This window comes from Ambystoma mexicanum, chromosome 6p, assembly GCF_040938575.1.
Source record: "Ambystoma mexicanum isolate Mex_15411 chromosome 6p, UKY_AmexF1_1, whole genome shotgun sequence".
Taxonomy (NCBI): Eukaryota; Metazoa; Chordata; class Amphibia; order Caudata; family Ambystomatidae; genus Ambystoma; species Ambystoma mexicanum.
Window position 1 is genome coordinate 1,191,362,551 of NC_090935.1, and position 24,802 is coordinate 1,191,387,352.

At 45.4% G+C, this 24,802-nt stretch overlaps 1 protein-coding gene across 1 annotated transcript in view; it reads right to left on the reverse strand.

The window, feature by feature from the left end:
* Positions 1-24,802, reverse strand: part of TRPM6 (transient receptor potential cation channel subfamily M member 6) — a 1,703,532-nt gene that overhangs the window by 1,238,595 nt on the left and 440,135 nt on the right. Inside the window, exon 6 of the mRNA XM_069625828.1 lies at positions 9,596-9,720. Within this exon, the coding sequence (XP_069481929.1) occupies positions 9,596-9,720 (125 nt within the window). The remainder of the gene's footprint in view (positions 1-9,595; positions 9,721-24,802) is intronic.

Below are 24,802 nucleotides of genomic sequence, written 5' to 3' on the forward strand. Positions count from 1 at the left end.
CACTGAAGGACAATGGGAAGCTAGCTCTTGTCCTTCTCCTCGATCTCTCCGCGGCTTTTGATCTGGTCAACCACCAAATACTCTGCCAGCATCTCAAATCCGCAGACCACTTCTCCGACTCTGCCAATGCCTGGATCCACTCATTCCTGAGCAATAGATCCATGAGGGTCTTCTCACCGCTGGCATCAGCGGATCCCTCCCCCATTCACTGTGGCGTTCCTCAAGGCTCGTGTGTATCCCCTACGTTGTATAACATATTCACCAAGCCCCTCTTCGAGATGTGCTTGACTATCTGGGTGTCTCCTACACTAACTACGCGGACGACACCGATACTCATCCCTATCACAGGAGACTACACAGCTGACAACAAAGCCCTTAATGATGTTTAGTCGGTCATCCAGGTCTGGATGGCACAGCACAAACTTTGCCTTAACGATGATAAGACTGAGCTCTTACTTTTAGGATCAAATCATCGGCTCAACAAACTAGACCAAACCTACAAGTCCTTCATTATTGACGGCAATGACATTAAAGTCTCCAAAGATACTAAGACGCTAGGGGTCTATCTTGACTCCTCGCTTTCTCTGAACAGACAAATAAAGGTCAGCTTCGGCCTATACCTGCAAACTTATCACTGCCTGTAGACCCTTCCTAAACTCCACCAACTGTATCACACTCGCCAGAACTCTTGTTATGGCCAAAATCGACTACTGTAGTGCTCTCTACCTAGGGACCAGTCAGTCTAACCTTAATAAATTGCAAACTGTACAAAATAATGCCTTAAGGGCAGCCTTAAACATCCCGAGACGCTCTCATATCTCCTCCGTCAGATTGGATTTACGCTGGCTCCCAGTAAAACAGAGAATTGCCCTGAAAACCCTAGCTTTGACTCACAAATGTCTGAACAACAACGCCCACCTTACCTGTCCACTCGCTTCTCACGCCACACCTCCACTCGACCTACCAGAGCAGCCCAAACTCACAGCCTCATCGTGCCTAGATGCAAACTCCAAAAAGCTGGTGGGGTGAGTTTCCCGGTCCTGGCCTCCAAACTCTGGAACACCTTGCCCACACCTATCAGAATTGAACCATCATTCCACTCCTTCAAGAACAATGCTAAAACATGGCTGCTCTCCCAAAACTCATGAGACCTTGACACAGTCCAGACTCCATGTGGGGTCCAGAACTGAATATACATTTTCTCTCTGCTCTGTCCCTGTATTATACGCTGTTAATGGTACCCTTCGGTACATGTATATATGCTGTATATTTTTGTAACTCACTGTAACTACTGCTTTTTGTAACATGTTTAAGAGTATGTACATGTATATATGCTGTATATTTTTGTAACTTCTGTAACTACTGCTTTTTGTAACACGTTTAAGAGTATGTGCCCGGTTGCCCCTGGGCCTGGTTTTTTGCGCTTTATAAATAAAATAAAATCAAATCAAATCAAACCTATTCAACGGCAAGAGCAACAGATCTATAACACTAAATGCTAGCTATTTAGTGCTATTTATAACCCCCTGGGATAAACAACAACTAGCCGTGATAGCTCAACAGATGTATCTGTCCAAAATGCGTTTTTTCATGGAGGCTTTTGAAGAGGCGACCAGTAAGCCCTACGGATATCTGCTGGTTGATTTAAAATCAACCACTATAGAGGATTATATATTGCATTGCTGATATATTCCTGTCGGGGCTACCCACTGATTATACTCCTAAAAAGACATCTAAAAAATACCATTAATCACAATACATCGTCAGTAGTCGTTCGTGCTTTCACCATATCGACACGCATACAGAGAAACATTGCGCTGCTCAGAATGTTTGTAAACGCTACCTCTCTACAACACAAGGCCATTCTAGACATGGTCTCTGACGATCTGGTGGATGCTATTTCGGAGATTGCCCAGAACACTTTAAAGGGACAAGTGCCCCTAACACACCGTCAAGTAAGCATTTTGAAAAAGAAAAAGGGCATCATCAAAAAACTGGTCAATAGGCAGATATCGCTGTGAGCTAAAAGAAAAGTGGTGTTGCAGGTTGGTGGATTCAAAGGATCTCTCATAGGCATAGCCATACCGCTAATCACCAGCTTGCTCGGAGGGGGAGGGGCAGTGTTGGAGCACACCCATAAAATGCATTTGGTGGACAAGCAGCAGTTAAAAAGTCTGTCAACCCTCACACCGTCTGCGGATTGGGATGTACGGAAGCTTGCTATCATGTGGATGTGACTCGGAAATGAAGGATATTTTAAACAGACCTGATTTGACGGCGTATGATAAATCAGCCTTATATACGGACATTCAGCATAAATACTTAAACCACGCCTGGCTCACAAAGCAGATAAAAACAAACTAACTTTATACATGCCCCGGAACAATTTATCGGTGTGCAGGCTCCACCTGCGGTTGTGGTGAATGTAGTGAATACCCTTAGCCAGCGCTATAAAACTAGCATGGAACTAATGCTACATAAGCTGGAACTTGGAAATGATGTGGCGGCATGGACCAATAGGGAAGAGTTTATCTACAGAGATAGCGTTGTAAGGGGCTCAAACCTGCACACTCTAGTACGGGAAGTTGGGAATCGACAGCTCATTTCTATAATAAATGCCCCTATTGACTGGAACGAGTTCATGCAAGCGGTTACTAATTTAAATGTCCCGACATCCCTTGTGGGTAATGTCGCCCAGCGATGCATTCTGGAGTGGCTAAAAACTGGTGCCCCTGCTACCCCATGCCAACAACACAGCCCTCTAGATCGATACGGAACAGTCACCCCTGTAAACAGATCCTATTCCGCCAAGCCCAAAGAGGGGTGGAATACCTGATGGTTTAAAGAGACTTTACCCACCTCCTCAGACATTTCTGACACCCGATACCCATACCTCTGAAGCGTATCGGCTGTGCCGGTAACGCGTCCGATCTATTTGGTGATCTGGTTAATGCTAGCCATCCATTGTCTGAACGTATGAACGTATACATTTCTTTTCTTTTTGTATTGAAATGTTTATGTTTATGGTATAACCTTTTTCCTCTGCATTAAATGGCTTTTTATTTTTTATAAATAAAATTGTTTTCAAATCATAAAGAGTACTGGTTCTTTATTACGTTGTCCTTTTTATTATGTATAATAACACACAAGGCTTGTTCCTTTTGTTTAAAAGTAATTTTATTCATACATGCATCACTGGATAGACGACCCACATTTACATTGATGACACACTGTAAAAATTTTGCAAGAACTATACAGTTTAGGTAATGTCTTGTTAACAAATCTGGTCACCATTTGATCATTTTGCTTGTGATTGTTTGAATACATTTTCAAAACAGCCAACAGCGATCAACATTCCGACATTTGACTGATAAAGAATATACAGTGCTAACCGCAGGTAATGGCTTTAGAGACTTGGACTGGCACAGTGGTATAATGTAAATACTTTTCAATGCTTTGCACACACTCTGTTAAAACTCTAGCATATATGAGGTGTTGCAGGAAGTGTGCCAAACTGTCAAACACCATTAGCACGCCCCCTCCAACCACAAGGCTATCCAGTGTGTTCCGCCACGGGCCTGTGGATCGGTGTTCACCACCATGCTAACCAGTCACTCCTGGGTGGGCGCTTGGGATTTGTATCACTGGCATACACACCATGAAATGTTTTCCGAGCGTATCTATGCTTTCACAGAAATCCTTTTTCTGTACAGTATCGATTAAATATCAAAGAGTATGTTTCTCTGTGCGTTCTCGAGAATGCTATTAAAAATGCTCCACACTAACAACAACTGCGTAGCAGTTAGGTTTCTTTCAAAAATTATCCCCACAATTAGGTTCTCGTGCCTCAGGAGGTTGAAATGACACACTGATGCGATGTTGGGTCTTAGATTGAAGGCCAGCAGGGTATAGCCGAGGGCATACTCGTTGCATGTGATTGAAATTGGCATATCACGCATGTGCTTCCCCATGACAGCCACCAGGCCCATGTATTCCCTGATTATGTTCGGAACTCCAAAGTTAGGCTTGTATGTTTTGGCGGAGTTCAGGACACCATCCTTATGCAGCGTTGCATAGTTCATGTTACAGTGTTTGAAGTCAAAGGGATTTCGCTCGTTTGCGCCGGTGATCGATACTGTTTCAACATCCGCCTTTATGATTATTTTTAGGAGCTGCCCCAGGAGTAGGTTGTCTTGACTGGTACCGCGGCTACTTTAAGGGCAACCCTCTCCACCGGGTACTTCACTTTAGATATTTGCAACACCTCTGCATGCACCAGTCAAATGGTCAGAGAGATGCTCAGATGTTCAACGAATAAACTCTCCAATAAGATGACTAGCTTGTATTGTTCGGCATCCCCGCTCATGAGGCAAAAATCATCTGTGTTTCTGAATAGTTTCACTTTAAGGTCAACGCCGTTAATCAATAGTTTATCTTGGAAGAAAAGGTCAGCGTGTAGATGGCTTAGTAATTTGAATGCTCTACTAATCCTAGTGTGCAGGGATCTCTTCGCAAACCCCTTGTTTTCCCCATCCAGAGTGATGTTGGCAAAATGCAATGCATTGTCGCAAGAAAAGAGGCCTGCTGAGAGCTGTCTATCCAGGGTATTGGTGCCATAATTTAATAGGCTCTCTATGTAGGCCCTGTAGGCGTACATATTATCACTCTGGTTATCATTCGGTCGCCCAGAGTCATGTCCACCTGGTTGAACATGGTGGCTATCGGATAGTTGATCGTGGCCAATCGTGCTGTAGCCATGATGTCGGCCCATCCGCCTTTGTTATCTTAGAGGTTAGATGTAGCAGCGTATCATACAAATTCAGATACATGTCTGTCGAGCCCGATAAAAATAATTCTATGCAGGCTAGCAGTGATAGAGCCGCCAGAGGCGAGAACTCCATGAAGAAGATATTATCGATGCTAGTCTGGGTCGGGGGTCCGGTGAAGAGATCGAGCTCTGATTTCACACACTCCCCTGAGGCTCTATGCAAGAATGCCATTGTTCTTTAAAAGATAACACTGTACTTGTGTCTTTAAGGGGTCACTCACTTTTACTTGGCTGTCTGCGTCGGACACTCGATCTGCTTTACTTGGTGGGTATCGGGGGGCCGCACAGCTGGGATACTGACCTCTTCCTCTAACACTCCCATGGGTCTATAAATGAATCTGGATCTGTCCTTGATCACCTTTTCTGCTTGGCAAGACGCTCGACAACTGCTGTTGTCACACTTCCCATGACTTATTTTGCAATATTGGTGGCAGAAATTTGCACGTGCAGTTTAGCGAATTCGAAGCTGCGACGTAGGAAGGACATCGCATGCCTGAAGAGGCTTCTAAAGATACCGCCGAGCCCCACTCCGTACATTAAGGGGCTTCTGCTAAAATACGGCTGATCAGCGTAACCAACCTGGTTCATTTAATATTCTGTATAGGCCCCGGGGTCTCCATGGTTCTTTACCATGGCCATTATAATGCTGTTTTATTAGTCTTTCAGCCGGAGCATTTCGAAGTGCAACCGCTGCCAGATTTTTCCCTATTTAAATGATACAAATGTCCCTTGGTCATCTCTTATCTGTATGTTGATGGTGTTGAAATGGTTATTACACACAGGGACGTAATCAGATTTGTTTTTATTGAACATTCACGATATCATTGTTGGTCCCTTTAATCTCCACAGTTCTAAGTAGCAAGGCTTACTTATCGCCCACTCCACGATATCCCAGTAAAGCAGTAAGCTGTAAGTAAAAACTTTAATGACGGTGCGGGTATCCCCGGTTCTTCACTTCCGACATGTTACACAATTTCCAATATGCTACGAGTCTCCCCGTGGTTGAAAACCTGACAGATGCATGCAGACCCTGAAAAACGTTCCGCTGGTGGGGGTCTAGCAGTAACGTCGCATCACTGTACTCAGGTATGATTGATACGACTTTGTTGATGACTTTGACAAGCTCATGTATATTTGGGTAATACCCCTCAGTGAATCGGCCTGGCCAGAGTCTTAGTGGGTTTGTTTGTTTTAGGATAAACGTGGCTTCCCCTTCCCCTAAAGTGTCCCACGAGCGGACGTACTGAACTTCAGCGAGCACCACCGTCCATTGTCCCTTCAAAAGTATGGGTTTGGCCAGCTTCACAGTGAAGTTGGAAAATGTGTTCCCCGGGAATGTCCTGAATTAAGCATTTCTGGGTAGTATAATGTAAAAAGGTGTAGACTCCATTCCTCGCCCTTTATAAACCTGTGTCCTCTAGAAATTCGGCAGCCGCCCAACTTTTGAATTTGTCAGGCCACCACATCCATTTCACTAGATATTGTTTCCTAGCTCCATGACTTTTTCTCTTTGTGACTTTTTTCCATTCTATAAACTCGTTGTTGGTCTTTTTTTACTTTCTGGATCTCCTCCCTGTAAAAAACACCTTGAACAGCCTCCCCCGAATAATCAAACAGTCTGCCCTCTCGTTCAGTCACTACATCTATGATAAAGATCTTGTTGCTGTAGTTCTGCTCTTACCACTTTGTAAAAACGACCTTGTGTTTAAAGATCCGCAAATGCTCCCCTTTTTAAGGGACGTTTGTGTCATCTTTTTCAAAAGTATTTCACTGTTTCTTCCAGACCTCCAGGGAATTATGTGGTCTTACACCAGCTGGGGCGGTTTTAATAGATCTATGATGCGTGTTGTTATATACATTTATAAATGTGGGTAACACATCCATGAAGAATTGCCAGAGCTGTGTTTAAAAGGTGCTTATAAAACGTTCTACAATAGAGGGTTTAACTTCGGAGTGTATTACGAAGTGATGCACCCCATGTTGTTTTAGAAGACTCTGTAACGGCTTATTTAAAAACTCCTTACCAGCATCCGTGTGTATTTTAACAGGGGCTCAGCCTTTGTTAAATATGCGTTTAAAAGCCATTGCTGTGACCAGTCTTGTTCTTTAAAGCCTCAGCATAGGCATATTTTTATGGGTCTTCAATGACAGTCAGAATACAGTGCAAACCATTGTTGTTGATGCAGAATGGGCTCAAATCCATAATATCTGCCTGCCATTGTTGATCAATGTCAGATGCCACGGTCATTTAAGATATTTCCGGGCCGGCTTGTGTAATGCATAGGCCTCCTGACCCGAAAGCCACGTCTTGACTGCACCCTGTGACACCATCTCGCCATCAGTTCGCAGTTTATGACATAAGCTGTCCACACCTCTGTAACTACCAACACCCCCTTCATCGTAATACATTTTCGACAGCTTTGCGCCAGATATGTTCACCCCATAACCGTTAAACACAAAGACACTACTAGGTTTTATAAACAACAGATTTTTATTAACATTTGTAACATGCATTTTTATTCAAAATGTATCCACATTAAATAGTTTGGATTTTCGAGCTTGCACAAAGGTCAATCAGGCTATAGATTCTGTAGTACGTGCGATTACTTCACAGACACACTGCATTCCACCGCATTGATAAGTAAACATGACGACATTCCATTAAGCGTTCATTTTTTATTTCCTGTAAGTAAGCATAAATTACTGTCAAATATCTACAGTCTCAGCTTTTGTGGCACATTTTCCCCCTATCCTCGATTAGATATACTTTATCCCCTCCCACTTGTAAACTGTTTTCTCAGCAATGCTTCTAACACCCATCGGACACATGCGTCTAAACTGCTTCATTTTCAGAAGAGGGTTATTCACCGATTCTATAACTCATAATGGATTATACACACCTTGTTCAGTCCCTTTCCCAATCATAATCTGTGTTAGCGGCGGCATCAACCGCATCAAACCTACAAGGCGTTTAGGGTACAACGCAAAACATATTTTACGTAGCGAATTAACCGCCTTAGATATTTCTAAACATTAGTGAGCTCTTGGGCATCATCAGTTTTATGTCTGTAGCACCATCTGTAAAAGTGCTGTTTTAAACATGCTCCCACTTCTATGGCCGTAAAACCCTGAATAGCACTGATATCAGCACGGGAGAGAGCTGTCGTGTCAGTACCGGTCGCCATAAGCAAGATACATTCATTACACAGGCTGTTATTGCGACCCCCCAGGTTTTCAATTCAGTTTGAACAGCAAGCACAATAAATAGTAACATGGTCTTTAATGCTATTGGCCTCTTGGCCTCCATTAGCAAACTATACTACATACATAGGTAACTTGCCCAAGCCCCTGGGTTTTCAAGTTGATTTGAACAGCTTCGCCCTCCTCTCTCTTGCACATGGACCCCTGTTTTTCACTAAATCCCAGAGGGGTGGGGTCACTCTCCGGCATCATAGCCACATCTACCTGCAAAACCATAGATTCATAGACATTGTCTTCAGAGTTCACTTTGCCCTCTGATGGTCGTCCAGGCACCACAACCAGAGACTGCTCCATAATCACATTGTTGTTGTCCCAGAACTCTTCGGCTTTGTAGTCAGCCATAAAATACTGAGCATCTTCCATCCCATTATACACCGAAAGAGAATCAGGGGTATAACTATCGTCGGAATCCCCAGGGCTTTCGGGGGAGGGGGAGTTTCCCTCGTCGTAACTGTAGATGTTCATAATTGTCGTTTTCTGAATACTACGCCTGTTAGCCCATGGGAAGCCGGAACAGCACACATGTTTCCTTGGCCTACCACAAAAGCTATATAGCAGCACTATAAACCCCTCCCCTCTGCGCTGTCATAGCCTTAGAACCGACCCATACATATTTATAGTTTGATCAATTTATATCAAATTATATAAAATTGATATACAACGTAGATCAAAATCATGTATATCAAAATGTATTTAAAATGTATATGAAAATTATATTCATAAATGCAGGGTTCATTACATTTTTATAATTTATAATATTGGCGGACAATCAAAATGTTTGGGGTTTGTATCAATTTTATATAAAATGAATATAAAATGTATAAAATGTATATACAATTATTGGCGGTTAAGCAGCATAATTGGAGTTCTTATCAATTTCATGTACAATGTATATCCACTTTATAGCCTCTTAATATGAAAGGGGTGTGCAGGAAAAGGGGCGGGACTGAGACCAGAAATGGGGGTGGGGCCGCCTGTCAAAATGTTACATTGAAAGAAAGGGTGCCCCCAGTACTACTTGTAGTCACCTCACATCAGCTTGAGAAGGTACCCTGTTTGTTCCAAGCACATAAAACTTACTAGCATTGACCCCTGTGCTTCACTGTTTTGCATCGATTTCTGCCAGGTTAGTTGGCAGCAGAGAGATATCTTATGTATGAGGGTTACTGAGGCCAGAGTACTCAAAGAAAAACCAATTCATAGTGAGCATGGAGGTACTTGGAGGGGTATTGGGTGCTAACTCATAGCCCCACTTTTGATCTGCTTTTTCAAACTGTCCTCCAGCCCCTCCAAAATGTTGAGGCTGACTCCAGCACTGACTGTATGATGGGTGATGGTAGAGTGTTCCCATCAGGTCAACAACACTGCAATGCCAATGTGGAAACAGCAGTGCTTTGGTCATGAAACTACGACCAGATCACAAAATGCAATTGCAGATGGCAGTAGCTAAAAGTATGCTCGGCGTGGTTAGAAAGAGGCAAGAGTGGCAGAGGCATTTTTACTCACATCTTTTCCAATCAGGTCCCTCTGGTTCTCGATGATTCCCCAGGGTGGAATTCCAATGGCGCAGATCTTCCTCAGATATTGGGAAGCATGTGCCTTCAGTGCATCACCCACATGCTTAGAAACACCTAAATAAAAATACATTAGAATTGTCATGTTGATGTTATGAACTCCTCTAACCGAAGTGCTGCATTTATTGTGTTCTTTAGTAACTGCCTCTAGTTCTGTTTGGCCACCTGCTCATGGTCCTTTACCATACACGACAAACGTTAGAGGATTGAAAGATTTGGTGTTTCCATTTCTGGACAAACTGGGGAGGCAGGGAGGAAAATAACATGGTCCTAAAAAATCTCTACGCAGATGGGTCACCCTTGACGTTTGAAGAAAACAAGGCCAGGTTTAACATACCGGAGCAGGAACGATATCACTATATTCAGCTTAGGCACTGGGTCTCAAACGTGAAGGTGAAAGAGGGGGCAACTAGAAGCCCTACAGGAGTGGAGCTAACAATACAAGAAGGCCAACCAGACAAGGGAATAACTAGATTATATTGTCTAATGGGGGTGATGGACCCTGAAGAGAACCTCACTTACATGCAAAAATGGGAGACAGATCTAGGGAGACCAATCTGTGGGGACACATTGGACCGCATCTGGCATAGAACCGCCAAGAGCTCTAAATGTACCTCGATTAAAGAAGCAGCATATAAACTCTGACTCTGTTGGTACATGACGCCCGTACATATGCATGCCATCAACCCAGAATACCCTGCAGCCTGCTGGAGGAATTGCGGACAGTCCGGGGACCTTATCCACATGTGGTGGTTTTGCCCACTAGCAGAGACCTACTGGAAAGAGATTTTAAGTCATATTAAAGAAATAACTGGTGTGAGGCTCCCCTTCGATCCGCTAGTGGTGCTCCTGGGGGAAGCGGTAGAGGGATGCTATGCAAACTCAGGGCCTACAGCCACGCTCATCACACACATGCTGAGTGCGGCCAGAATCACGATTGCACAAGCATGGAAGACTAAGGATGGACCAATAGTAGCCATGTGGTGGGTGAGGCTGTGGGGAATGATGGCCACGGAAAAGGTGACAGCAATAGCCCACAGCTCTTACTCAAAATATCTGAATATTTGGCTACCACTACACGAATTCACGGACAATAAAGAACAGATGTACTTTAAACCCAGGCTGCTCCGTGCAATACCTATAATTTGATAAACACGAACATTAAGCTTAAAAGTGATCAAACCGGCTGAACTTTTAAAACAAGAGCAGAACACTTCTTCACCCATAAGTTGGGGAAATGTTTGGGGGGAGGGAGGGAAGTTTGACAGTTATTTTGTATGGCTACCATATATGAGCAATGGAATGGAACTGCACTGGAACCCCAAGATGGGGCTAGGAAGAATGGGCATGCACAAAACAATGCATATTTGTCATTAACTGGTTATTGATGAACACATGTCTATGATGCTCTAAAATCTTAAATAAAGTTGTTAAAAAAAAAAGATTTGGCGTTTCCAAAAATTACCACTCACAGGTATTAAGATGTTACTGTTGTTGGTGGGTAACACTGGTATGGGGCCTTAATGTGCTACATAATGGTACCAAGTGCACAATTTCACTTCCACTTCCACTCGCATCATATCCTTAATCTGCAATTATTTTCAGCCTACCCATGTTTCTTCCAGCGTTTGCAAACTCAGGGCAGACTATAGCTCAGATATGCTTTCTTTTGTGGTTTATCAGCAAAGTTACTGTGATCTCAATTACTCAGACAGTTTATGCCACACACACAGTAATTACATTGGTAAATCATGCAAGAATGTAAATTTGAGCTAGTAGTGCACTCTAGAGATGTGCAAACAGCCTTGAATGCTTGTTCACAGGAAAGAATGATAAAATGAACCATAAATTAATGTATTCTGGAGGTTAATATCTAGAACAACTTCCTGCGCTCCACAAAATATCCATCCCTTTTAACAATTACACAAGGACATAATAGTCTAAAAATGGATGCAATGAAAATTAAAGCACTAACGCAACAGCTTCTAATGACAATTTCAGCCGAAAAGGGAAATGAGGGAAATACCAGAGAATATTTTGAACTCCTAAAGGCCTTTAATGAAACTGGAAAACTGGGCTCCAAAGTGTCCTTCAAGCACAACCACAGACATGACCTGCCGTGGAAAAGATGACTCCTGAGGCGTGATTTAAGGCAACTAAAAAAACGAATAGGCCAAACATCTTGGGTCTTATTAGAAGTAGAAGACAACGCAATAGGAATTGGATTCAGGGAAGGAAAGCAAGAATGTTCCAGAATGTTCCAGGAAGACTCTGAATTTATGATGAGCATATCCAACAAACAAATGGGTTAAATCTGGAAACATCTCAGCACCCTTGATACTCCACTGAGCCATATTAGAAAACACAGTAGATGAGCTTGCATGGGTCAGACATTATGGAAGGGTGTTTAACTTGGTTGAAGTTAAGCCAACTATCGGGGAAAATACACAGGCCCTGGAATGGACATTCAAAACCAGGAAGAAGACATCTTGAGAATTATTCAGAAGGTCAGTTGCTCAAGAGCACCAAGTCCGGATGGGATGACAGACGCTCACCTAAAGGAGGTACCAGAACTATGGGCTACATTTCTGTCAATCTTATTTGCTCATCAAAAGAAACAAAAGAAGGTTCCTTCTTCATGGAAGTCATCCATAATCGTCTCAATATTTAAAAAGGGAGATAAAAAGGACCCAAATACTTACTACCCAATAGCCTTCCTGGATGTTGGGGGCAACGTTTTGCTAAATTGCTCCTGGAGGGCCTGGACAAATGGATCAAGATCTCTGGAATGCTGGACCATTGGCAGTCGGATTTCCTTAAAGGTATGAACATGTTATTCAATCTTTGTGTGATTAACCTTTTGAAGTCTCGGCTAAGACGCTCTAAAAGCAAACTTTTTCTGGCATTTATAGATCTGGCGCAGGTCCTTGATTCAGTGGACAGAAGCACATTTTGGGCTAAACTGACAAAAACGTGGTTGCTGGGGAGACCTTCTTAAGGCCATACAAGACATTCATACGAATACAAACGTACAAATAAGGCTGGACTAAGGGGGTCGCTGTCTGTGGCAATACCAACAGCCAGAGGCCTGAAGCAGGGGTGCCCCTTGGCCCCGGCCATCTTCTATCTGTTTCTATCAGTCCTCCCTGATGCTCTGAGTAAAACACATAGCTTACCCCCAAACATTGGCGGGGTGAAGTTAGATCATCTTTTGTATGCAGATGCTCTGGTCCTAATACACCAAACCTATGTCGGTTTACAAAGACAAGTAAAAGCCATGGAACAATACATGTTTGAGAATGGCTTAAAACTCAACGTTAACAAATCTAAGATTCTAACTTTGGGACAACGTAGGGGGACGAGACCGAAAGTGAAAGCTTGGCACCTGGAAAATGAAAAACTCTCAGAAGTACCGGCTATGGTGTACTTGGGGGGATGTGTAAACAACACACTTAGAGACCTCGCGCAAGAAGACATGCTAAGGAATTAATTAAATCATTGATCGCACAAGGAAGGATGATCCAAAGAAAATATGGAAAATTCTCTATCACCCCTTCCTTGACATTTTAAAAATCAAAAGCTGTACCCACAGTAACGTATGGAGCGGAAGCAATCCTGGCCCTCCCTGAGAGAGTTTGGGAGTCTCCCGAAAGCATTTATTGAAAAAATTTGCTAAAACTACAAAAATGTGTCCCAATGGTGGTAATAAGGCAAGAGCGGGGCGTAATCTTGATCCACGCAAATGGGCTCTATCGGAAAATAGTAGCAAGAGATCCGATAAGAGGCTACAGGATGCTGAAAAAAGCTCTAGAGGTGGAGAAGGTGAGCTCAAGGACTGGGTGAGAGCTTGTAGGAGCATTCTGGACCATGTAACAACCACAGAAGACCAACTGATTTCTAACCCTGACTCAGGTAAAATCAAAATATGGCGCCAGGACTGGGTTCTGGCCCAAGAAAAAGCAGGAAAAGCCAAAACATGCATACAAGAGGGGAGTAATAAGGGGCTCTTACAACGTGCGCCCTAAATACCTGTGCAGATGTCCTAACCATGTATTAAGAACAACATTCATGAGATTTCGTCTGAACATATACCCCACTCAGGAGGTCTTGGCTTTAAGAGATAAGGGGACTAAGACACAAACCGGGTGCAGACTATGCAAACGGAAGGAGGAAAAAGAGACTCTAAAGCACCTGGTTCTTTTCTGTAAGGTTGTCACTCAACCAAGAACAAGAGTACTGGGCAGCTTCTTTGAAGAGTTGGAAATGTACACATCTGTTGACTGGTGGTCTTCTCTCCTGTCGGGAGAGAGAACTTCCTTAACTATTGCACTGGTGAACTTTTTGGATTGGATGGTTAATGAAATGCAATCTATGGAAGTAAAGCCAGTGGAAAGGACAGGAGATCCCTGATACTGTCACAAGGAAGGACGACTGGCACATGAAGCTTTATTTTTGCCTGCATTCTTTTTTTATGGATATGTTGTTGAAGTGTGTAAACATAAGGTATAATAAATTTAGTATTGAAAAGTAATGATATTGAATAAATAAATAAAAAAAATTAAAAATAATAATAGTAATTAATGTATTCTGTACAGTGAAGAACAAGTTACTTACCAACTGGTAACGTTCTTTCGACTGGATGTTCCTCCAATGTATTCCTCCTCTTTGATATGTAATATCCAGCTTCGGCTGATTCGGAAAACTTTTTTTGGCAGCGGGCGCCCTGCGTCGATGGCGTCGAGTTAATGCCCTCAAAGGCCTCCGTCGAGGCTGACGTCATTGGATGTTATAAGTAGCGTGCACCGCACCCGTTGGCCTAAATTCTGTTTTTTCCCCACCTTGTGTTAGCAAAAATGCCCATAACTACGAGCAGGGCAGTACTCAGCCTTGTTGGAACGAAAGCTGCAATAACATAGGAAATTCTACATAGGGATAGTCTGGGAGGGCGATGAGGAATACGTTGGAGGTACATCCATTCAAAACAACGTTACTAGTTGGTAAGTAACTTGTTCTTCAAAAGGATTGTTTCCTCCAACGTATTACTCATCTTTGACAGAGCCCAAAGCAGTATCCATGTTTGGAGGAGGATGAAGAATTTAGATATGCAAAGAGTTAAAGGGCAGAGTAAAGCACTGACTTACCAAAAGTGACATCCCAACCATGGGAGATTGCAGAGAATAATGCTTAGTAAACGTGTGGATTGACACGTTGCAGCTTCACAGATGTTTTTAATAGGGACACCACTTTGCAGGGCTCTTGAAGAGGCCATACCCCTGGTGGAATGTGCACGTAAACCCTCAGGAGGATCCTTGACTTCCAGTCTGTAGCATTCAGAAATAGTGAGGATGATCCACCTAGACAAAGTCTGCTTAGAAACAGCTGGGCCTAATTCCAGTATACCCTACAAAGAGCTGGTTGACAACTCTCAAATTGGACATCCTGGAAATATAAAAACGTAATGCTCTCCTAGGGTCCAACCTATGGAGCCTTTCCTCTTCCTTACTAGGATGCGGAGGAGGATAAAAGGCCGGCAGCACAATTTTCTGACTTAAGTAAAAGTCCAAAACTACCTTAGGTAGAAAGGAGGGTCTAACCCTCAACACAACCCTGTCCTTGTGGAATATAGTAAAGGGTGGCTTGGAAGAAAGAGTCTGCAACTCGCTCACGTTACGTGCAGATGTTAGAGCAACTAATAGTATTGTCTTAAAGGTTAACAACCTCAACGGACGGTTTATAGTCATAATACCGAACTTATAAATCTCGAAAAAAAAAATCTCGAAAAAAAAGGCCGAAAAAAAATATCGCATTTTTTTTATGACATTTTTTTTCGAAATGGGGGGGTTCCCCCCCAACCCCCCTTTTTTCTATTTTTTTTATTTTAACCCTTTTTTTTACTTACCTGACCCAAAAAATACATATATATAAAAAAAAAAAATTGATATTTTTTTTTTGCCCTTTTTCTTTCGAGATTTTTGTTATTCGAGATTTTTTTTTCAGCCTTTTGACCGGCCACCTCAACGGACATGTGTGCAAGGGTTCAAATGGTGCACACATTAGGAATTTTAATATCAGGTTGAGGTCCCAAACCGGAAACTGAAAAGCAGAAGGTGGGTACACATTAGTGAGCCTTTTTATAAATTGAATCACCAGTGGGATTTTGAAATAGGACCATTCCTCAGATGAGCGCTTGAAGATGGAAAGCGCTGCCAGGTAACCTTTAATGGTTCCAACCTGAAGACCTGTGTGTGCTAATGAACGCAGAAAGGATAGAACATCTGGAGCCGTACATTGAAAAGGATCAACATGCTTTTCCCTGCACCAGTCGCAAAACTTATTCCAACAGCAATGGTACAGAGACTTTGTTGCTGGCCTTCTAGCCAAAAGCAACACCTCCATCACGTCATCCAGGAGGTCCCAATCCTTGTATCTCAACCTTTCAGAAACGAAGCGTGAAGGTTGAGAGTGTTGACCTCCTCTTTTGCGAGAGAAGATCCTCTCTTTGGGGAAGACATATGTGAGGACAGATGGACATGTCCAGAAAGTCTGAGTACCATGTTCTCCTGGCCCAAACTGGGGCAATGAGGATCATGTGGCTCCCGAACCATCTCAACCTCCGGGTTATTTGAGGAATGACAGGGTCTGGAGGAAATGCATACAGCAGTGGGAATTCCAAATCCACCATGAAAACATCTCCTAGAGCTCCTCTCGGAGGAAATTCCCTTGAGCAGTACAGCTCGCACTTCCGGTTGACCCGGGTCATGAACAGATCCACTGGAGGGGTTCCCAAAGGGGGAAGATCTCTTGAACGACTTCCTGAGCTAATTCCCACTTGTTGGAGACCGTGCTATGCCTGTTCAGATTGCCCGCCGCCATGTTCTCCTCCCCGGCTAGGAGAACTGCCGACAGGGAGATTTCTTCTTGCATAGCCCAATACCAGAGCTGCATTGCCTCTCTGCACAGTGGTAGTGACCCTACGCCTCCTCTCATGTTGAGATAGCGCATGGCCACCATATTGTCTGTCATTATCAGGACATGCCTTCCCCACACAGTTGGCAGAAAAGCCTTCAGCGCTAGTCTGATTGCTCTCAGCTCCAAAAGATTGATGTGTAGTTTGGACTCTGATGGAGACCAACGACCGCTGACAGTCAAATCATTGGCATGAGCTCCCCACACCGTGAGTTAGGTGTCCGTCACTACAGTTATCTCCAGCCATGGTTGCCAAAAAAACGTTCTCCCTTCAGAATATTTTCCTCGCAGGCCCACCACAGAAGATCGTGTAAAACTCTGGTTGGAATCTGAAGTTGGTCCGACATCCACCCCAAGAACTGGGACCATTGCATTCTGAGAGCCCACTGAAGGGTCCTAATCCGCATGCGGGCCTCTGGCACCAGAAAAATGCAGGATACCATGGGGCCGAGCAACCTCAAGAATTCGAAGGCCCGGGAGACTGTGGGCATTCTGGAATTTTGTTCCCATCTGGAAAATGTCTTGAGCCCTCACCTTGGGTGGCAAGTACTTTCCCAAGGATGTGTCTAAGACAGCCCCGATGTACTGGAGCTGTTGGGAAGGTGTCATCTGGGACATCTTGAAACTGAGGGAGAAGCCCAGTCTGTGAAGGGACTGGCAGGTAATGCTGAGATGATCCAAGGCTTGTTCGTGAGAATGCGCCCTGATTAGCCAATCGTCCCGGTAGGGGTAGACATGAATCCCACCTCTCCTGAGATGCGCTTCCACTACCACCACAGTTTGGTGAACACCCTCTGGGCGGAGGTCAACCCGAATAGCAGGATGAGTGCCTGACGAAAATACCTTAAGCGCCCATCCATCCACGCGCTTATCATCCCTATTAGGAGGGATGGTAGGGTACGCTGCCTTGTTCGAAGTATCCATAGCTGCCTGGACCACCAGACTCTCGGGAGTGGGGTGTTGGGACAGGTTGCCGGGATCGCTACTGGAAGGGTGCTATTTTCTTGTAAGAGATTTGTCCACCGCCGGATTAATCTCCGGGGTCTCCCAATTCCTGGCCACCCTTTTTTGAAGAGACAAATGGCGGTGAGATAATCCTGATCAAAATACACTGGAGGTCTAGACCAGCCCAAATATTCAACAACTCTAAACATAAGTTGCCGATAGGAGTAGTCAACATGCTCCCCTGGCTCTGGCTTGCCGAACTCCAGCTCAGGAGAGGTGTCAATACCACTAGCATTATGCAAAGTGTAACAAAGATTTTGCATCCTACTCTCCTCTGAAATGAGACTTTCAGGCACATTTAGGGGTCCCATACTGGAGACCAAAAAGGCCATCTTCTTCATCCGAATGCTCCTCCTTCTCAAATATGGAAGTGAGGGACTTAAAAAAATCCTCTTTTGGTAGAGGGGCAAACATTTTCTCAGGTGCGGAACCCAGAGGCTTCGAAACAGTCGAAGGCATCGACTTTGACTTAGCCAGTTCCTTTTTTGAAGGCTCCACAGGCCCTGGGGGCTGAACTGACAAAATCGGTCCAGCCGGCGTCAATGGCTTTGGCGTTGATGGTTTGGGTATCGAAGGCGCTGAAGGCGCCGAAGGCCTGTTTACAGCCGCGACTGCTCCTTGCTGGCTTCCACAGAAGGTGCGGACGGAGCCCTGCCCTGTTTGTCAAACATTTTAAGCATCTCCACACGGAAAGCTTCCCACTCTGCCGGTGTCGACTTCTTGGAGGGGCATGACACCCTCTCGGGGGTGCCGCCGGATGAAGACGACGAGGAAGTCGCAGGAACGACCACGAGAACTTGAACGCTTGGACTTCTTCAGCCGAGGCAAGTCGCCTCTCGACTCGTCGGTCGAAGCCCTAGCAGGACGGGACTTATAGGGTTTGGACACCTTGCCTACTTGAAGCTTCCCCTGTCATGGATTGACACTTGGAGCATGTATCCATCTCATGGCCCTCACCCAGGCACCCCAGACAGATTTGATGTGGGTTCGTAATTGACATTTTGGAACTGCAGTCCTTGCATTTCTTGAACCCGGATCGAGGGGTCGACGGAGTGGAAGACGAAGACAGGTCGACAAACACCACAACAAATAATTCATAAGTACGAGGCGTGACGAGTTTCATGAAGCAAACACGTTTGCGGAAACACAGATCTGAGGCCAAAAGGGCGCCGCGCATGCTACTTATAACATCCGATGACGTCACCCTCGACAGAATCTTTCGAGGGACATCGACTGGAGGCCATCGACGCAGGGCTCCCTCTGCCGAAAAAAGTTTTCTGAAAGAGCCGAAGCTGGACATTACATGTCAAAGATGAGGCATACGTTGGAGGACACAATCCATTCGAAATATTGTTCTCAAAAGACACACATTTTTACTGTGCCTATTCACTTAAAAGCAGATTCCCTAATCCTTACTTGACGGTGCCGTGCCCATCTTCCAATCTTCATATTCCATCGAACAGGCTATATTTCTTGTAATTCATTGGAAGGAGCGATTCCATGTTACTACCTGCTGCCATCATTGAAAAATGAACATTGGAATGTATGATCCACAGCTCAGTGCTATAATGCTCATCACATATTCCAATAGCAATATTCTGATTACCCGAACCCAGAAACTGACCAGTAGAGTGCATTTCTCTGACTGTTTCTCCCTCAGCAGGCTGTTATGGTTCCTTTTCTGAATGTGAGGGGACCTAATTATTTCCTATTTACAGGTTACCACAGTACCTCTAGGGCAGGTATCTCCAACCACAGATGTTTTGAACTAAAACTCGCATGAGTCCTAGCCCCTACTAGGTAAGGTAAAAGATCATATGAGCCATAGTTCAAAATATCTGGAGAGCAGCAGGTTGCAGACCTCTGCTCTAGGGTGTGCCTGACCAGCTAGAAATGAATTCAATCTCATTGTCAATGGCTTTCGAAACGTTGTCTGCCACCCAATATTCAGAAGTTAACTGCTGGGTTTGATTCCTAGATAAAAAGCAGGACACCGCACACATTAGGAGTGTTGCAACCTGCTATGCCTTGTCGCATTTATCTTTGGCCACTGTTGATACATTCCCCACATACCGCATTTCAGTTCTTCAAGTACACAACCCAATTTGGAGGTTTCTTGAACTTCTAAGGTAAAGAAAGCATGGTCAAAGGTAGTCCAAATATGTATCTGTGTTTCTAACTCTAGAACATAAGAACATTTTTTTGATCCTTCCTTCCTCCTATTCCTGTCGTCAAGGAACTTGGCTCTACAGCGGATGAGAGACTAGTTTCATACTGGGCTACCCTGTATATCATTTATCAATTAGAAGGCAGGAGTCCGTTATGTCTCACCACAACAGTAAGTACATGACTATAAGATTCCATCCACAACATGGGTGCAGGATATTTCCTTTTGAAGGCAGAGACACCCAAGGTATCCAAACCTACAGACAAGCGGCTTATCCCACACTTTTACTCCCAACATAAAAAAACAAAGATTACAAATTCTCCCAACAGAAAATAGAAAACAACTGGCACATAAAAGACCTCCCCATGTCTCAACACACAAGCATCTATGGGTACCTTCATACCAGTGGTATCAGCAAAGAAGTGAAACTGGGAGTAGTTCAAATATTGTTACTGTCCGGTCTGAACTGGAACTTTAAGGTAATAATGCATTTACATGATTTGCTCATTGCAAAGATGTATGGATTACAACAGTATATCTGTTTTATAGTTAATTAAATATACATTTTGCTCACATAAAATCACTCCTTGTCAGAATGGGAATTACTTGTTCATTCCTTTAAACATCCTTTTAATCCCAACTTCAAGAAAGGTGGATCAAATACTCTTACTTAAAAATCTGAAAGCCTGAAGGTAACTAAAGATGCAGCCCAATATGCTCAAAAGCTCCCTACACAGGTAATTCTATAAAGGAACACCATACCAGTGCTCACTTCTTTACTTGTAGAGTTTCACCTGCGTCATTATCATGAACCCATTCATATTAGTTGTTAATAAAACCTGTAAGCCTTCTGTGAAATCTGAAAGATATCAGATATTTATATAGTGTTTAATGGTGAATTCCCCTTGCTTCATAGCTGTTATTATTACCCAGTTTTGATGAAATACCTTGAAAGAATGAAGGACTGAACCGAACAGCCATTTTTTGTGCCAAATAAAATATTTGATGCTGACCTAATAAAATCTTGCTACCGGCGGAACAGGCTCAGTATTTATTCATTGCAAAAGGGGCTGAAACATGCACTAGAGTGCAGGCCTAATCAAGCAGCAAAGAGGAATATCTGGAGGTTGTGTAATTGACCTTGTTAGCAGTGTCTTAGTCAACTTTCTTTTAGATAAACCTTTTTTGTTGTCAGTTGTAAAGTAATTGAGTGGTCCTACCTAACATAAGGAACTAGGCAGACTAAGTCTAGGTGAACGGTTGGCAGGGCTGCCTCCGCCACTTCTTCTCCTTTCCGTGTTAAATTCGACCTAGCCAACTTCTGCACCTTTGTTAAATGCTGTGATCAGGAAATTATATGTTACTCACTCTAGTGACTAACGTACTCTTTTGTCCATAGTCCCCTTTCCTCCATACTGTATGGGCGTTCCTTCCAAGGAACGGGAGACGGAACCATTTTCACCAGAAAAACCTTCTTCCCCTTTAAATCTAGAGGCAAAAGGGGGCGCGGCCCAGGGAGCATGCGCTGCCCTGACTCCGCCATCCAGCGCCACACCTCAGTCCCCGTTGACGCGTCGACAATAGATTTAACATTGCCTAATGACACCAGTATTATTAGGGGGGAGGTTGGTGGGACGTATGGAGGAAAGGGGACTATGGACTAAGAGTACGTTAGTCACTACGGTGAGTAACTTATAATTACTCTTACGTCCCGTCCCTTTCCTCCATACTGTATGGGTAATTACAACTGATTGTAGCCCCAGGGTGCAGAGGAGACCAAATAGGCTCCTGAGAACCGCCTGTCCGAAAGCCACATCAGATCTAGAGCCGGCATCCAAACAGTAATGCTTGCAAAAAGCCAATGGAGAGGCCCAAGTGGCCGCCCTGCTTATCACTTGCCAAGGGACATGGCGCTGGAATGCAATGGCCGTTACCTTGGCCCTGACTGCATGTTGACCGGAAGCGGCTTATGCTGGCCCTCGTATGCTTCTTTGATGGGCGACACCATCCAGCGGGATATGGAAGCCTTTGAGGCCTGATAGCCTGGCCTTGAGCCGCCGAAAGTGAAGAACAGGGCGTCCGACTTGCAGAAGCCCTTGGTCCTGTCCAAGTAGAATTTCAGGGCACGCCTGACATGCAGGCAGTGCAGCACTCTCTGTGCTTTGCCCTTGTGATCGGGGAAGAACATCGGAAGGACTATTTCCTCGTTCAAGTGAAACGCAGAAGGAACCTTGGGCAGAAATGCTGGGTGCGTCCGCATGACTACCTTGTCCCTGTGAAAGGTGGTATATGGTTCAGAGACGACCAGCGCCTGAATCTCACTAACTCTGCGAGCCGAGGTAAGACCGACTAGTAAGGCTGTCTTGATGGTGACCAGCCTGATGTCCACAAACGCCATTGGCTCGAATGGTTTGTGCGCCAGGACGCTCAAGACTATATTCAGGTCCCACACTGAGTGCGGTCTCTTGACGGGCAGGTAGAGTCTTGCAAGACCGGTCAGGTGTTTCTTGACAATAGGGTTGGAGGAGGAGAAAATGCCTTCCTCCGAGTTCCGGTAAGCCCCAATGGCTGCGAGGTATGTACATCAGGTTTCGAACTGTACGCCCGAATGAGCGAGGTGCGCCGAAAAAGAGAGCACATCGTCCAGATTGCAGGCCAAAGGGTCAATTCCCTTGAAGTCTGCCCAGAGGAATAACCTGGTCCATTTGCTCTTGTACTGGGTCCTGGTGGCTTTGCTCCTGTTGCCCTGTATGATCTCCAGATTGGCCTGTGAGAGGCTAAGGTGCCGAAACGTTACCTGCTCAGGTATCACGCTGTGAAGGCCAGTTTTCCCTGGCGCGGGGTGGATGATCCTGCCCCCCTGCTGCACCAGAAGATGTGCTGGGCCCGTCGGGAGGTGTATCGAGGGCACCTCCGAGAGGCTAAGGAGCTCTGAAAACCATGGTCTGGACGGCCACCATGGAGCAATCAGAATGATGCAGAGCCGGTGCGACTCTTTGATCTTGCAAAGTACCCTGTGGATCAGGGGAGTGGGCGGAAAGGCAATGGAGGTAAAATACGTCACCCAGAGAGCCGGGGCCCTGACCCGCCAGGATGCAAATTGTGGGCACTTCTTGTTGTGCCAGGTGGCAAAGAGATCCACTTGGGGGGGACCCCACCTGTTGAAGATCTCCTGAGTAAAAAGGTTGTTTAGCTGTCACTCATAATTGTCTGCTCCCAGCCTGCTAAGCCTGTCCGCCTCGAGGTTGGATTCCCCCGGGAGGTGGAATGCCGAGAGGTAAATCTCATTTTCCAAGGCCCATTCCCACATGCCGATCGCCAGTCTGCACAGAGGGGAAGATCTGGTGCCTCCCTGCTTGTTGACGTAGTACATGCTGGTCGAGTTGTCTGTCTGGATGAGGAGAGCTTTGCCCTTAAGGAGTGGCAGGAATGCTCTGAGCGCTAGCCAGATGGCGTTCAGCTCCAACCAGTTGATGTGGTATTCCTGCTCCTGTCGAGTCCAGGTGCCGTGGACCGAGAGATCGTCCAGGGTGGCTCCCCAGTCCTCGAACGAGGAGTCTGTGGTGAATGTGCCCTTCGGAGAAGGCGACCAGAAGTGCTTGCCCGTCCGTAGGTTGCAGTCCCTGGACCACCAAGTTAGGTCCGGGTGGAGAGATGGAGGAACGTTGATCATTTCGGATTGAGAGCCCCGTTCCTGACTCCACGAGGCCGCAAAATGCAGCTGAATTCTTCTCATCCTTAGTCCCGTGTGCGGGACGGCTAGCAGAATCGCCGCTAGCAGACCCAGGAGATATTGATACCAACAAGCCGAGGTCACCTCTCTGCTGAGGAAGTGGACGGTGGCCCTCTTGATGGCTGAGATCTTGTCTTCCGACGGGAAGACCTTCTCGGAGCACGTGTCCCAAATGAGTCCCAGGAACGTCAGAGTCTGCGTAGGGAGCGACCTGGGCTTCTCACTTGAGGTTGAGCGAGAAGCCCAGGTCATGCAGTGTGTTCATAAGGGCATGGGAGGAGTGGTGAACCGCCTCCGGAGATGTAGCCCTGACAAGCCAGTCGTCGAGGTATGGATAGATGCAGAGGCCCTGCTCTCTGAGGAGGGCCGCTCCTGCGTTCATGAGTTGAGGCCAAACGGGAGGACCTCGTATTGGAAATGGTAGCCCATGATCCTGAACCGTAGAAAAGAACTATGGAGCTGCCAAATCGTGATGTGTAGGTACGCGTCCTTCAGGTCTAGGGAGCACATCCAGTCTCCCTTGTCCAATGTCTCTGCCATAAAAGCTGGCATAACCATCTTGAATTTTTGCATGGGTAAGGAGAGGGTGGCAAGGAACAGCACAACTCTCAGGCCCGCCTGGTTCTTTTTCTGAATGGCGAATATCCTGGAGTAGAAGCCAAAGCCTTGCTGGGAAGCTGGAACTTCCTCCACTGCCTGGCTCTCTACGAGCGACCAGATCTCTGCCAAAAGAGTTGCTGTCCCAACCTGTGGGAGTGGAAGGGAGGAGGGAGGTGAGGCTGGGATGGGTAGGCGGTACCCCGTGGATACTACGGATAGAATCCAGGGGTCCACGAAATTCTGGTGCCAGAAAAGTGCATGGAGAGCAAGCCTGCCCCCCACCGGAGACACGTGGACCCGAAGGGGCGTGTCATGCCTTTGTTACCTCAGAAGCTGAGGCTGAGGAGGGGGACTGAAAAAAGCCCTTACTCCCCTCCCTTTTTGCTGTTTGCGCCGGCTTTGAGACGGCGAGCGGTCCGGCTGGCTGGATCTGCGTACCTGGAAGCCGCAGAACCCTCCACATGTACGAACCTTCTCTGAGCGTTGCTGAGATTGGGTGTAAGATTTTGGCGTGGACTTTGTAAGAATGGACAAAGACTTTGCCGTTTGTGAGCTGTTCTTCTTTTTGTTCAGCTCTTCATCCATAGAGGAGTGGAAGAGTTCCCCCCCCTCGAACGGTATATTTAGAATGCGCTCCTGGACATCCGGGTTGAACTTCATAGCCCGGA